We start from the raw sequence: 14,535 nt of genomic DNA, 5'->3' as shown, positions 1-14,535 counted from the left end.
GAGAGAGAGAGCACACACCCACTAGTTCGCTCTGTGGTGAGTAGGGCTAAGCCAGGCTGAAGCTGGAGCCAGGAACATAGTACAGGTTTCTCACTGGGGTAGCAACAGTTCAATTGCTTGAGTCATCACCACTGCCTCCCAGGGTCTGAATCAAGAGGAAGCTGGAATCTGGAACCAAAGTTGGAACTTAAACCCAGGCACCTCAGTGTGTGATGTGAGTGTCCCAGCCAGCATCTTATCCTCTGCTGCATTCCTGCCTCTGATCAGCAGCAGACATGTGGGCATTTTTAAGGAATTACCTTGCCTCCCTGATCATAGCACTGTTCACTCAGCCATTTCCAGTGCTGGGTCCTTTTTGACTATTGGTGCCTACTTCCCTACCTGTGTGTCCGTGTTCTGCATGTGGCCTTTGGAGCCTGCGGAGATTTATTATTGTTAAGTCTCATGTCTCAACCGTGCACAGCTTCTCTAAACCATCTTGCACAACCTGCCCCAAAAATGTCTGCTCTCAGTCTGGTCCTCAGGAGTATTAAAAAATTAGCTTTCCATATTGAGCAACATTTTGTGATAACTTTTGGTGCAGAGCAAGGTTTCTCAGCCTTGGCACTAGTAACATTTGGGATCAGCTCATTGCTGGAGGTGGTGGAGGTTGCCTTGTGCACTGTGGGGTATTTAGCAGCACCTTTAGTCTCTGCACTGTGCCCACCAACACCCACATGACATGGATGTGCCACGAAAAATCCTCCAGATCTGCTCCAAGCCTGTGCTTTCTAGCAGGTGCTTCTCTGTGCCCTTTTGCTTAAGATTCCCTTCCCTTTGTTTTCTGTGTGGTCTAGTGGTTGGCGGCCTTGGCATCCATCACAAGGCAGCTGTCAGCTTGCTGTCTTCCTGTCTATGAGCTGTCTGCACAGATTGCCGTGTGTGGGCTCTTTTCCCATGCCCCTTACCCTGGTTGGTTCTGCCTGTTGTCTGTCACAGCAGCACCTTCAGTGTTTCTTCTTAAACACCCCTACTGCGTAATCCTTGCTCTGCACATCACTTCACCACCAGCCTCTGGAGAAAGTAAGAATTCAAACACCCTCCACATTTTTGTCTTCAGGAAGGCTTCCAGGTGTGCTCCCCTAGTCTGATGCTTCCCTGTGTGCCTAGACCTTGACCTGTGTCTCCCTCTCTACTGGAATACTACTTCCCATTGCAACTATCTACTCATTAACATTCATTCAGCCAGCACTTGTGCCTGGTCTTCAGAGCTCAGAGCCTGTCTGTCTGCTCGTCGTCTCCTTCGTCAGCGCCTGTGTATGGATGCCAGACCTCCCTGCTTGTCGCCTCCTTCATCAGTGCCTGTATGTGGATGCCAGGCCTCTCGGGGTGCTGGCTCTGTGTTACATGACCTTTTCTTTCCGTCCTCTGGCACATCCGTTTATTTTGGACAGATGGCGGGTGGCATTGCTCCGGGACCTCCTGCTTGTGTCGTCATCCTTGGATGCCATCCTTGCTGATCATCCTTGAATACCAGTCAGCCTGTCTCAGAAACTGAAAAACTGTTACCTTATTTAAACCTCTCTTACTTAAAGGTTAGCCACAGAATTTTGAGTAGTTAAAAATACTTACACAGAAGTAGAGTGCTGCAGCCTGGGTAAGCATGTGTGGGAGTTGCCAGGCTGGGAGCAGAGTGGGTCAGTCTGCTGGTGCAGCCCCTCCCAGTGTAGGGCCCAGCCTGTGTGAGCAGGGATTGCTGCCAGGCTCCACTGGGGGAAGAGTTCCGGTTCCTGACCTTTAATAATCCTGACTCATTTTCTATTTCCCAGGTCCTCACACAGCACTAAGAGATTGCAGAGCTGTGAAAACACTTCACCTTCTATGCACAGCCCTCAGCCCAGCCCTTGGTGCTTCTCTGGCCTCCAGTGAAGGCGTGTGTGAATGTGGGAAGGGGAGGGCTCTTAGGGTTACTGACTTTGTCCCTCTCATGTTCTCTGTGTTTCACATTCTGTATCCCCAAGCATTTTCTTATAGGAATAAAGTACTTTTTGGTGAAAGCTCGGAGAAGGTTGTCCTTTTCCTGGTCGCCATTCTCAGCCTCAGCTCTGTACTGCCTTCACCTGTGTTCTTAACTGTGCGAGTCATCCCTGACAACAATGTAAAGGGGCTTCTCTTCGAGCCCCTGTTACCCCCGAAGCCCCTTCAGAAGCCTGTGCAGCTGTCTGCAACATGCCTTCTGGTCAGTGTGAGGCCCCGGCTGCACACAGGGATCCAGGTTCTGCTGCGAGAGCTTTGACCACTGCTGGGTGTCCTGGGATGTGTCCATTTTGGCTTTACTGACCCAGTGCTTGCTCATGTCAGGTGGCTCTCGGCTCTTCTTTGAGCATTCCACAGGTTTTCATTTATTGCTGTGAAAGCCTCAGGAGGTGGATGGATTGCACCCTTACCCCGCTCCTCACTCCCCTGTCTTTGAGGTGAGACAGTGGGAGTTAGAAAGATGGTTTTTGAGGGCCCAGCAGGCATTGCCACTGAGCTGTTCACTGTTCCTAGAGGAAGAGAAAGGCCACAGTAAATGTGCTGAAGGAGTGGAGTGAAGGGCCAGAAACAAAGGTGGGGAGAATGGGCAAGGGAGCCAAGAGGGCAGTTGACCTCAGAGATGGTGCAGAAAGGAGGGAGGCCTGTGCCAGAGGGAAGGGAAGGAGAATGGGCAGGCAGCTTTGCTTCTTGGAGTGCAGGTCATGCTGTGGAAACTGGAGACTAGGGCCTGGCGTGATAGGCTAATGGCTAAAGTCCTCGACTTGCATACACCAGGATCCCATGTGGATATTGGTTCATGTCCCAGCTATTCCACTTCGACTTAGGTAGTCAGACAGCTCAAAACCTTGGGACCCTGAACCCACTCAGAAAACCTGGAAGAGGATCCTGTCTCCTGAATTCAGATCAGCTCAGCTCCAGCCATTGCAGCCACTTGGGGAGTGGACCAGCAGATGGAGGGTCTTTCTTTCTGTATCTCCTTATCTCTGTGTGTCTGCCTTTCCAACAAAAATTTTAAAAATATTTCAAAAGAAATGAAAAGAAACTGGAGTTGATGAAGCCTGAGAGCTACACACAGGTTGCTGGGTCAGAGCAGGACTCTGGGCCTTCACAGAAGCTGCTGTGCAGGCCAGCTTAAGCTTGAACAGCTCCTGAGCTCCCCAAAGTCTTTTCTCCGTTTTATTCCTCTTTTCTAAACATACACAACTGGTCCTGTGCTGTAGCCGGTGGTGCAGTGGGCTCATCTGCTGCCTGCAATTCCAGCACCCCTTGTCACAATGCGGATTGGAATTCTGACTGCTTCTTTTCCTATCCAGCTTTCTGTTAATGCACATGGGAAGGTATTAGAGGATGACCCAAGTACTTGGATTTCTGCCACCTGTATGGAGACTAGGAGAAAGTTCCTGGCTTCTGGTTTTGATCTGACCCGATTCCAGCCCTTATGAGCATATAGGGAGTGAACCAGTGGATGAAAGGTTGCTTTCTCTCTCTGCCCCTCCTCCTCTCCTTGTCGCTTATGCTTTTCAAATACATAACTAAATAACTTCTAAAAATTACGCAAAGTTCTTCATACCTGAATTATTTTTGGTCATGAGGGTGTGACTTTCCTATTCTAAACAAGAGAAAAAGCACCCATACTCCCCTTCAACATTTTCAGCTGGAATTTGCAGGCTAGGTATTAGATTCTTATGCACTGTTCATCCTTGGAATAATTTTAGCTCACCTGCAAGTTTTACAGAGTCTTGAATACAGATTGCACATAAAGTTCTTTTTCTAAAAAAAAAAATGTTTATTGAAGAGACAGAGCAAAGGAGAAGCAAGGGAGACAGATCTTCCATTCATTGAGTCATTCCTCAAATGCAAAGTAAGGGTCAGAAACTGCTTCCCAAGTCTGCCCCATGGGTAACAGGCCCAAGCTCCAGAGCCATCATGTCCTGCTTTTCCAAGTGCATTAGCAGGTAGCTGGACAGAAGTGCATCAGCCAGAACTCCAGTGTGAGATGCTGGTGATGTAAGCTGTGGTTTAACTTACTGTGCCATCAAGCCAGCCCTATTTTTTAAAAAACAATGTTTTAAATGACAGATAGGGTTTCATGAAACTAATAATTATACAGAGAACTTTTTTGGCTTAGCCCTCACTTAATATCTTTTTGAAATTCCATTTTTCTTTTATCTATTACAGAAAGTACAGCTGATCTGTAATTCATATTACCTTTATTCCTAATGAATCTTCTTCGTTTCCTTAAGTGGTTTTGAAATTGGTGGAAGAAAATTTCCCAGTGGTCAAATCCTGTTTGTCATTACTCATTTTATAGTGCTGTTGCATGAGATTGAGCTCAGATTTTCTGCAAATATGTAAATACCTAATGTTTGTCTCACAGTGTTAGCAAATGTATCCTAGAAGAGAGAAAACAGATTAACTAAAAATTTCATTTCCTTCCATTTTGGTCTTAATTTCAGTATGTGACTTGTGACGTGGTTCTCCATTATTTTACAGGCATGTTTTCCACAAATCCTGTGTGGATCCCTGGCTGAGTGAGCATTGCACCTGTCCTATGTGCAAACTGAACATTCTCAAGGCCCTTGGAATTGTGGTATGTTTCCTGTTTGTCAGCACTCTTGTGTCCTTTCACATAGTTGGCAGAATAAGCATGAGTGTGTGTGTCATGAAAAAATAGGCTTTATTTGCAAATTAACCATGTTAGTCTCACAGTTCGTCTCTCCCAGACTACTCAGGGAACTCCAAGGAGGAGAGATAAGGTACTGCCCCCTCTTATAAGTGTGCTTCTGTTGAGTTGGTGGTGTGTGGTGAGCAACTGACATGGAGGGCAAGACCTGATTTTCCTTCCTTCCACATCTCTTTAAAAAAGTTGAGAAAAAAACCAGTGATAACGTAGGCTTTTGACTCCGTTCCAGTAGTGATATTTTCAGTGTCTGGCCAGTTGTGAAAGGATGGTGTCACTCCTGTTCCCTCCTCTGTGTTTGCCTTTGGTTTCTTGAGTGTTGGCAGGTTGCAAACAGTGTAGGTAGGTGGTACCCAAAGCCCAGAAGGACCTTTTACAGCCTGACTAGGACAGAGGCCAGGTTGCAGCATAGAGGTCAGCTCCGGCAGGTGTGGTTAGTAGTGACTGTCCAAGGACCTTAGAGTGTTTTCTTGTTTAAAGGAGTATTTATCCAGGCTATGCTTTTTGGGGGACAAAGTTTCTAGTCTTAATAAAACAATAAAAGGATAAGCTCCTTATGGAACAAAAAGTTGAGTTTGTTCTCACACATGAGATCCTCATTTCTCCTTGATGGAGATGTAAGTAGTCCTGTTTTAAATATGTTCCCCGGTTGCACTTGAGTACAGTCCTGTTGGGCAGTACTGTCCCATCTGTCTGTCCACAGAGATCCTTCCAGTGATGTAGTAGTGCAACCCAGGGCCTCTCTGATCCTGGAATGGACACTTTTTTCTGGTAGGAGCTTTTCTGTGCATTGTAGAATTTGCTACTGGGTCCCTACAGATGTCCCTGACACAGCAGACAGCCATGCCTGCTGGCCTTCCCATATGTCCCCTGGGGGCAGCATCACTGCTACTTAAGACCTACTCCACTTGGAGGATCTGCTGCCAGGCCTGGCACACAGCAGATGCTTGGGAAGTAGTGACTCACCCTGTACAGACTGTCAGCAGTTCCTTACATATAATAAACATAGTAGACCTTTTTTTAACAGGGACTTATTAAAAGCATCAGCCATCATACTGTGTTATAAATACTTTTAATAGCACTTTGGAATGATCTAAAGCAACTCTTTGGCCCAAGAAGTTGTCAGTTCTATTAGTTGACTGCCACTTCTATCAGTTTCTCTCACCAACTTTCCCAGTCCTGCTTACATGCTGTCTGCTGCAAGCAAATATAGAACGTAAGGTTGCTGGGAAACCGTATGCTGTGAAATCCGGAGTTTATCACTGGAAGATTTGGGTCGCAGGCAGCTCTTAACTGGCCTTCAGGATTCAGTACTTAGGCTCTGAAGCTATTTTCCTAGGGTTTGCAAGTATTAATCTCTGAACTGTTCTTGGCTGTATAGAGTAAATGCGAAAAATGTTTTAACAGCTGACTACCAGATGGTACAATTGGAGAATTATGCTATGTTCGCCATTATCCTTCAACGCGGATGCTTAAGTATTGACCAGAGTAATAGAGCTGACTGATTTTTAAACTGGATGTCTGTCATCTTTACCCTCACAACTTTCACTCCTTCTGCCTTTGTCAGCTCTGCTGTGGGTTGTGATTTTCCTTTGTGCCATTTCTGGAAAAACATTATGTGTTCCTGTTGAAGAAAAGCTTTTGGGTGACAGTGGAAAAAGTGGACAGCTATGCAGAGAAATTGGGAGTCCATTTTGCAAGGGAGCAACAGATGTGTAGAGTTTTACATGCAGTTTTAATAACTGTTCTTACAGTTATTAATCTGGAAATGTCTTGCAGCCAAATTTGCCATGTACTGATAATGTAGCGTTTGATATGGAAAGGCTGACCAGAACCCAAGCAGTCAACCGCAGATCAGCCCTAGGCGACCTTGCCAACGACAACTCCCTGGGCCTTGAGCCACTTCGAACTTCAGGAATATCGCCTCTTCCTCAGGATGGAGAACTCACTCCTAGAACAGGGGTGATCAGCATTGCAGTAACAAGTAAGTGGTGACCCCCCCTTGCCACGGTGCAGGGCAGCCATTTGGCCTGTAATCCAGAAAGTAATGTGTGTTGTTCAGACCCTTGGAATGATGGAGCTTTCTGTGTTACAAGGAGCTGTGTGTGCATTTGTGTGTTTGACAGGAATGGCTATGACATGTAGTCATCCGAAAGTCTGTCTTAGTAGTTGTCTGATGAACCTTGCATTGCAAAGAGACGTTGAACAGGGAGACACGGCAGTGTGACATTATGTGTCAACAGCATGCTGTCACTGGTGTGTGCCTAACTGAGCACTGGACTGTCACATCTCCCAGGCTGCAGGCAACTGAGTGACAGAATGGTGTAGAATTGGAACCTAACCATGCACAGCTTCAGGAATAATTGAGACTGCCTGTGTTGCTTGCTCAATTTTACACTCTATTTGGTCTCTTGGCACTGAATTTTGTTATAATTATACATGAAATGGGAGGAAAGCCAAAAGGTAATCTGTCTAAACAGTACTCTGGGCTAGTTGTGAACGTCATGATTGTTGAGCTGTTGACAAGCAGAGAAGAAATGCATCCAGTGATTCGTGGCAGTGCCTAAGGTATGGTGTGAGTGGATCAGCAGTGTGTGTGTGGGCATGGACACGTGCACCCTAACAGGCCAGCTTCTCTCTTTGGTTCCATCCTTTACACGTTATTTCCATCTAACAACCTTCACCATCTTCCTTGTCGCCACTCTGGTGCCGCCTCTTCCAATGTGTGCCGTTGCTTGCCTCAAGCTTCACGCCCTGCAGCTGATGGGATTCCGCTTCACAGCCAGTCAGGGAGGAGGTCAGTGATGTGGGCGAGGCAGCCACAAAGCACCGCTCCCTTCACACAGGCAAGCTTGTGGGTCTGCCCCTCTGAAGGACACGCTTTTGTTTTTGTCTTTGTTTGTTTGTTTGTTTTTACAGAGACTGTTCCTACAATCAGGTGTCCCACTGTTTTATTCTGTCATTCATGTAAACACAAAGAGCCTCCTTCATTTAGTTATGAAATAAGTAAAACTATTTTGTGGTATAGTTTGGCTCATTTCTTACCATTTCACAGTGATCTGTTTTCATAGCATTCCATGGTTTTCCTCCTTTGGCATTTAGCTTCCAGCTCTGATCTAGATCCATTGTAATAAAGGAGAGGAAGGCTGTTTGTGAGTTTCTGTAGTTTCCTCACTGATTAGATATTTATTGAGCACCTGTTACACTAAGTATGGACCTTAGTCTATTTTATGTAGAAATGTCCTGCCAACATCTAAATTAATCACATTCGGCAGAATCTACACATCATGGTAAATGAAATTCATATGGCTAAAATAGAACAGAGCTACCTGAACTTTCCCCTCCGAAGCCCTGTAGCTCCATAGCCACTATAATCCATTCACCCAGCACCTGCAGTGTGCAAGGCACTGTGCTAACTAACTACTGGGAAGGATGCAGGTGCCCAAGGGTCAGCTGCAGTAGGTTGCTGTTAAAATACTTGGGAGCCTGGTAGGGTACTTGCTAGCCTTTAGTTAGAACTGAACTGACATTCATACAGACGTACACTCAGGATGTGAGAACATAAACATAGCTGAAATTCTGAAAGTCTGCTTATCATACAGTAAAGCTGCTAAGGAGAAAATAAAACTGTTCAGCTCCTCACACTCCTTGAGGTTGATGACTACTTATCTTAATTTTTTAGAATGCCAATATCCATTTTTTTTTCTAACTTAAAATATGTACAGGTTAAAAGGGTGGCTTTCATGTGGACTCTTGAATGTACGTTTTGACCTAAATAAAAAGCTTCAATCTGGCAATGAGGAGAATCATAATCTAAGAAGCAACGGATGCTCTTATTTAAAAAGGACACGCTGACTATGCATTTTCATCACATTAATGGAGATGGGTGGATAAATATTTGCAGAACAAGCTCGGCTTCCTGGTATCTGCAGAGAGCAAACCTGGACCTGTGAAGGCCAAGACTGACAGTGCAAGAGAGGGGTGATAAACCTTCTCCAACAAGATGCGTTGAAGGCCAAGACTGACAATCCAAGAGAAGGCGATAACCCTTCTTTAGCAAGATGCGTGCACACTGAATTGTGCATGCAGTTTTAGGTCTCATGGGGCTCAGATTAAGAAACTGCATCAGGCACAGCTCTGCATATAAACATTTGTTATCCTTGTGGTCTACTCTGTCCTTGCATAAGTGGGGGGAAAGGGAGTTTACAGTTGAGCCACTTTGTTGAACCAACCCAAGTAGAGATAACTCAGAAAGATTGCAGTTGAGACTTTCCAGGGAGTCAGACTGGTTTTCAAGTTGTTGAGGTTCTCAATAAATACTTGGAAATACTGATCTTTTTTGAAAGGCAGAGATAGAGACTCATGGAAAAGGATAGAGATCTTCCATTGTCTAGTTCATGCTCCAGATGCCCACAACAGCCAAGGCTGGGCCTGTTCAATGCCAAGAGCTGGAACTCCAACTGGGTCTCCCACAGGAGAGGGAGGGACCTAACCTCCCAGGGTTCACAGCAGCGGGAAATTGGAATCATAGAGCCAGAACTGAAAGACCCACTGTTGCAAATACTGGAAGCAGATACTGGTTTCAAAATGTTGCCTTAGCAATGCAGGATCTGAAAAGGGGAAATATCAACAACAAAGTTTCTGAATGGAGAATCCCTTAGAGCTCTGGGTTTTCATCTCATTGGGCCAGTACCTTGTCTGTCCCCTATTCTTCCAACTCTCCCTGATAAAGCCAGAACAACCAGTGCTGCTTCCAACACTGGGCAGGAAGCACTATGCCTCATTTCCTGAGACACCAGTCCATATCCTAAGTGAACCCATGCACCAGAGAAAAGAATGTAGACAGGACTGCTGTGAAGGCCCACATGCAGACCACGTGAAGCACCCACAGACCTTGGAGAGCCACTCCTCCGTAGTGCTGGGCCTTTACCATGCAGCAATGGCAACATGAAGAAGAAAAGGAGATTAGTAAGTGTGATTAGTCTACTTTACTGTTATAGAAATTAACAGTGAAAAGACCTGTGACCACCTGCAGTTTTGTATTTTTTTTCCTACACACTCGTCACGTCTTAAGAACCTAAACCAGAAGAAATGGCCGGGCCACGCTGTCCTCTCTCCCTCGCAGCTTTCACCAGCACTTCCACTAACCTTCTGCAGTTAGTAGCTCTGGTACACCTTCTCCTGCTTCACTTCCTTGGGCCAGTCTTGGCTTAGACTTTGGTTGACGTCTGCTTCGTTGCATTTGAGGGAAATGTTGCCATGGATTTGACTTAAGCCTTCTCCCCAGAGTGATTCCTCCCTCTCCTTTGTCAACAGAAGAATGGTTTATTATTGCCAGTTTTGGCCTCCTCAGTGCTCTCACTCTCTGCTACATGATCATCAGAGCCACAGCTAGCTTGAATGCTAATGAGTAAGTAACCAATTGTTTTTTGGATTGCATGTGCCAGATTATCCCAAGTAGATGCAGATAAATCTTCAACAGGGGAGTTAGAATTGGCTTTCCACAAGCTCCGTACATATCCCAGTGGGGCCATAGCTATCTTGTGAGCTACTTGCAGTGCATCATACAGATCTCTTGAGAAAGGATCTAGAAATGTTCATTGGTGTAAGCCCACATTGAGTCAGCAGGGCACACGTGTCACTCCTAATAGGCAGAAGGTATCTTTCCTCCACAGGAAGGCCTGCCTTGGCTTGGGCTCATCCAGCTTCTCTGGAATTTTACCTTTTTAGCTTTGGGGCAGACCCTACCCCTGTAGCTGATGCCATGGATGTTAACCTGTAGGAGGGAAATGGTCATGGAGACCTGCTCTCTAGTATTAGACAAAAATGAGCATGAACTGTCTCTCCGGAGGCGAATTCCAGGAAGGCAGATGTCCACTCAGGAACATGGGTCAGCTCGGCTGCTGAGTGGCATGGAGTTACTCTGGCCAGAGCCTGGGACTGGGATGCAGGAGAAACTGGGCACTCCTCATTTTGACTGCTATAGGCAAGCAGTTTTTCAGAGGGTGGAAGTTGGGCATGATGACTTAGGTCAGTGTTAATCCAGTGATTTTCCAAGATGACTTTTTGCAGGGATAAGATACAGAAAAGGTCATTTGTTTTTGTTTTAAATGTGGGGATTTTACTATAAGATGTTATCTGGTTTTCTTTTGACAGTACCCCTGAAAACTGACACACAGGAAAGCAACCCTGGAGCTCTGCCCCAATTTGAGCTCAGTGGGTGCCAGTGGAATTCATGTGCTGTCCACATTCAGTTATGTCCTGGTACTACTATAAATGATTAATAATTAACCAGGCAAGCTCATGCCAGTGATTGAATTCCAGTAGGCAAGTCCAGCAACATGCTCTGTTGCCCTTTGCTCAGACTTGTTGGCTGGACACTGGCTTGAGTTCCCTTGTGACTTCCATAAGCACTGGGCAATGTCCAGGAGTTGGTAGTCCTCAGCTTCTTTCTCTGCTCACCTGGATCTGTACTTCCTGACTGTGAGCCTGGGCTGTTACATCTGTGCAGAGCTCATTAAGATCATCTGTGAAACAGGGAGAACGGTGGGACAGTGTCTCAGGGTGGTTGTTGAATCAGTGTAGAAAGTGCTTAGCACAGTGCCTGGTACATAAGTGCTCAGTAAATGTTAGCCACTCCCATCCTGGCCTTTCATTAGGGTTCTGTGGATCAGACACCATTCAGTGTCTTTGATTATCTTTGGTCAGTGAATTTAATTTCTTCCATAAGGTAGATTACAGAACCATAGGAGCTCTGGGAGTGCCTGTGTTACAGACCTCACCTGTAGCCACTGCTTTTGCTTACTCCTGTGATGACCATTGGACAGGATAACAGGACAAGCCCACTCCTTAAAAATTGCACAAGTGAGTAACAGATAATACTGCACAAAAGTAGTGGCTCCCGGGCACTTGTTGAGAATTATTAGGTAATTTAATGGTCATCTCATTGCCTTTCAGTGTCTGTTCGATGCTCAGTACACATACCACATACTTGAGCGGGTACTCAGTGGACATGTTGCCTATTAGAGATCAGCATGATGGGGTCATGTTTCTGTTCCATGCATAAATGCCTGCATGACTGGAAAGCAAGTCATGGATCCTGGATCCATGCTTCGGTTCAACCCTTCTTCCATTGGCCTTGTAGTGGTTGGTACTTCACCTGTTCATCTGAGTATTACTGCTGTGCCTTCAATCCAGACCACTCAGGACAACATTCACGATCCCATGTAGAGAAAAATTGAGAGAGTGTGAGTGGGTGTGTATAGGTATGCATGCACTTGGTTGTGTGACAGAATGGTTCCTGCAATATTAGGGGTGTTTATCTAAAGCTAGATTTTGAGGTGATTTGTGTTTTTGTCTAGTGACCTTTTTCTCAATAAACGTAAGTTACTGATTTTTTAAAGGCCAATTTTACTGTGGGGAATGATACAAAAGATAGTAGTTATTCTTAGTGTTTTTCAGAAATGTTGATGAAAAATTTTTATATGATTTTATTCTAGAGAAATTTTTATTTCAGCAAATAAATTGAGTTATTCTTCCTTAATGGTTCCTGTGAAATCTTATTTACCTTTTTGCCTTTGCCAAAAAACGTATCCAAAATGAGAACCATTTTTTCATTTTACTTGGCTTGGTTTAATTTTCTGAGTAGTCTTGTCCATTTGTAAGATAGTCTCATTATGTAAAGATAACACATTTTGACATTTTAATGCCAAAACTTTCCATCTTGTGTGTCCCTGCTAGATAAGTTTCCTCTTCTGACAGTATTACCAGGCTCAGGTCTTGGTCATGGGAACTCAGCAAGCCCCTGGACCCAATCCAGTCACTTGTAAAACCCCGTAAACCAGGTCCAGCAGCAGATGCCACAGTAGGCTTGCAGAGCCCAGGCACCCAAAGAGCAGCTGGCTGGGGTAGAAACACCCCGTTTGTGCTCACAGGCTCTGCCCATTGACCGAGAGCTTGAATCAGAAGTCTGCGTATTTGGAGTCACTGCCTTTCTTTTTATTCAAGTACTCTATTACTAATCAGGCCTTATTTTTTTTAACACTGCACATTGGTGAATTTTGAGACTTGGCAAATAGAACCAGAATGGTAGTCAAAGAACCTAATAAATGCAAGGTAAATACGTATTTGTACAAGTATGCAAGTGTTGTGGGAGAGATTTTTCAGTCAGCGAGATGCTTAAACAAATATATCCTCGGAAGCCTTTTCTAAGACTAGGACTCTGAGGCGTAGAAACGATGTCCTAAGATTGACAGAGGAATGGAGCTCAAGGCAGACAAAGTTCAACCTCAGCAGGAGGAAATGAATCTGGTGAAGTGAATGTGGCTAAGTCGGAGCCAATGCCATGGTGTAGTAGGATCTGCTCCACCTGCAGCACCTGCCTGCCATATGGCACTGGCACTGATTTGAGTTCCAGCTTCTCTACTTCCAATCCAGCTCCCAGCTTATGGCCTGGGAAAGCAGTGGTAGATGACTTAAGTCCTTGGATCCTTGTATGCATTTGGGAGACCAGGAAGAAATTCCTGACTCCTGGCTTTGAATCAACTCAGCTCTAGCCATTGCAGTCATTTGGTGAGTGAACCAGTGGATGAAAGACTTGTCTGTCTTTGTTTCTCTCTGTAACTCTGCCTATAAAATACAATACAATACAATACAATACAATACAATACAATACAATACAATATCATGAGTTGAGTTAATATACCAGGTTACTAGAACACACATCCAGTAATGTAAGCCAAGGTTGGGTTAGAAGGCCTGGCCACATCCAGCAGATCAGTGAACCTGAACTGTCCTCCACGGTGTCCATATAAGCTGTCCTCCTCTGATGTGGCCGTAGGAACTCTTAGATTAGATACAAGGAATCAGGGTTTCTATTTTATTCTCTGTGAAATATTTCTGGGTTATTCTGCTCAGGAATTTTTATGGTGGTTTTTTTTTGTTTTTTTTTTTTTTTTTTTTTTTTTTTTTTTAGATTTATTTCTCTCTTTTTTTTAAAGAGATTTATTGGTTGGTTGGTTGGTTGGTTTGAGAAGAGTTACAGACAGTCACTTGTAAAACCCCATTAAGAAACCATTAAGAGGGAGTGAGAGAGATCCTCTCATCTGCTAGTTCACTCTCCAAATGGCTGCCGTGGCCAGAGCTTGACTGGTTTGATGCCAGGAGCCAGGAGCTTCTTCCAGATTTCCACATGGGTTGAGGGACCCAAGCACTTGTGCTATCTTCTACTGTTTTCCCAAGCACATTAGCAGAGAACTGAATTGAAAGTGGAGCAGCCAGGACTTGAACCAGTGCCCACATTTAATGCCAGTATCACAGTAAGCAGCTTTACCTGATATCCCACAGCACTAATCCCTGCTTATTTCAAAGGCGGAGTTACAGAGAGGAGGAAATTTAGAGAGAAACAGATCTTCCATCTGCATGTTCACTCTTGAAATGGCTTCGAGGCTGGGACTGGACCACGCAAAAGCCAGGAGCCTGAAATTCTATTCAGGACTCCCTAGTGTGTGCAGGGGCCCAAATACATCTTTGCTTTCAAAGGTGCATTATCAGGGAGGTGGGTTGGAAATGGAGCAGCCAGCACTGGAGTTGAAGCCCTTTTGGGATGCAGCTTAACCCATTGTGCAACAGTACTGCCCCAGGATTCTTTAAGAAGAATATTCACAGATTAGTAAATATTGCTGTGAAAGAATGTGAAAATGTAATCATTTGCGTCTTGGGGATGTTTGGCTTAGAAAAGAGGGAAGTAGGTTGATAGAAGTGGCGTTGCAGGTGTGTAAAAAATGCCTGGAAATGAGAGTGGCTACTGTGGTGACTGCCCTGTGCTGGGTTTTTACCCT

At 45.1% G+C, this 14,535-nt stretch overlaps 1 protein-coding gene across 3 annotated transcripts in view; it reads left to right on the top strand.

Annotated features, from left to right (window-relative positions):
• RNF130 (ring finger protein 130) overlaps positions 1-14,535 on the top strand; it is a 134,927-nt gene that overhangs the window by 102,339 nt on the left and 18,053 nt on the right. For 2 of the 3 annotated variants that reach the window (XM_058668856.1, XM_058668857.1), the window contains exons 6-7: positions 4,510-4,606; positions 6,476-6,680. In XM_058668856.1, the coding sequence (XP_058524839.1) occupies positions 4,510-4,606; positions 6,476-6,680 (302 nt within the window). Of the gene's footprint in view, positions 1-4,509; positions 4,607-6,475; positions 6,681-10,012; positions 10,107-14,535 lie in introns of all 3 variants that reach the window. The other variant, XM_004599029.3, reaches the window with a different exon arrangement.

This window comes from Ochotona princeps, chromosome 9 (genome assembly GCF_030435755.1).
Source record: "Ochotona princeps isolate mOchPri1 chromosome 9, mOchPri1.hap1, whole genome shotgun sequence".
Taxonomy (NCBI): Eukaryota; Metazoa; Chordata; class Mammalia; order Lagomorpha; family Ochotonidae; genus Ochotona; species Ochotona princeps.
The sequence above is the reverse complement of the archived record's forward strand: the minus strand, read 5'-3'. Positions and strand labels throughout refer to the sequence as shown.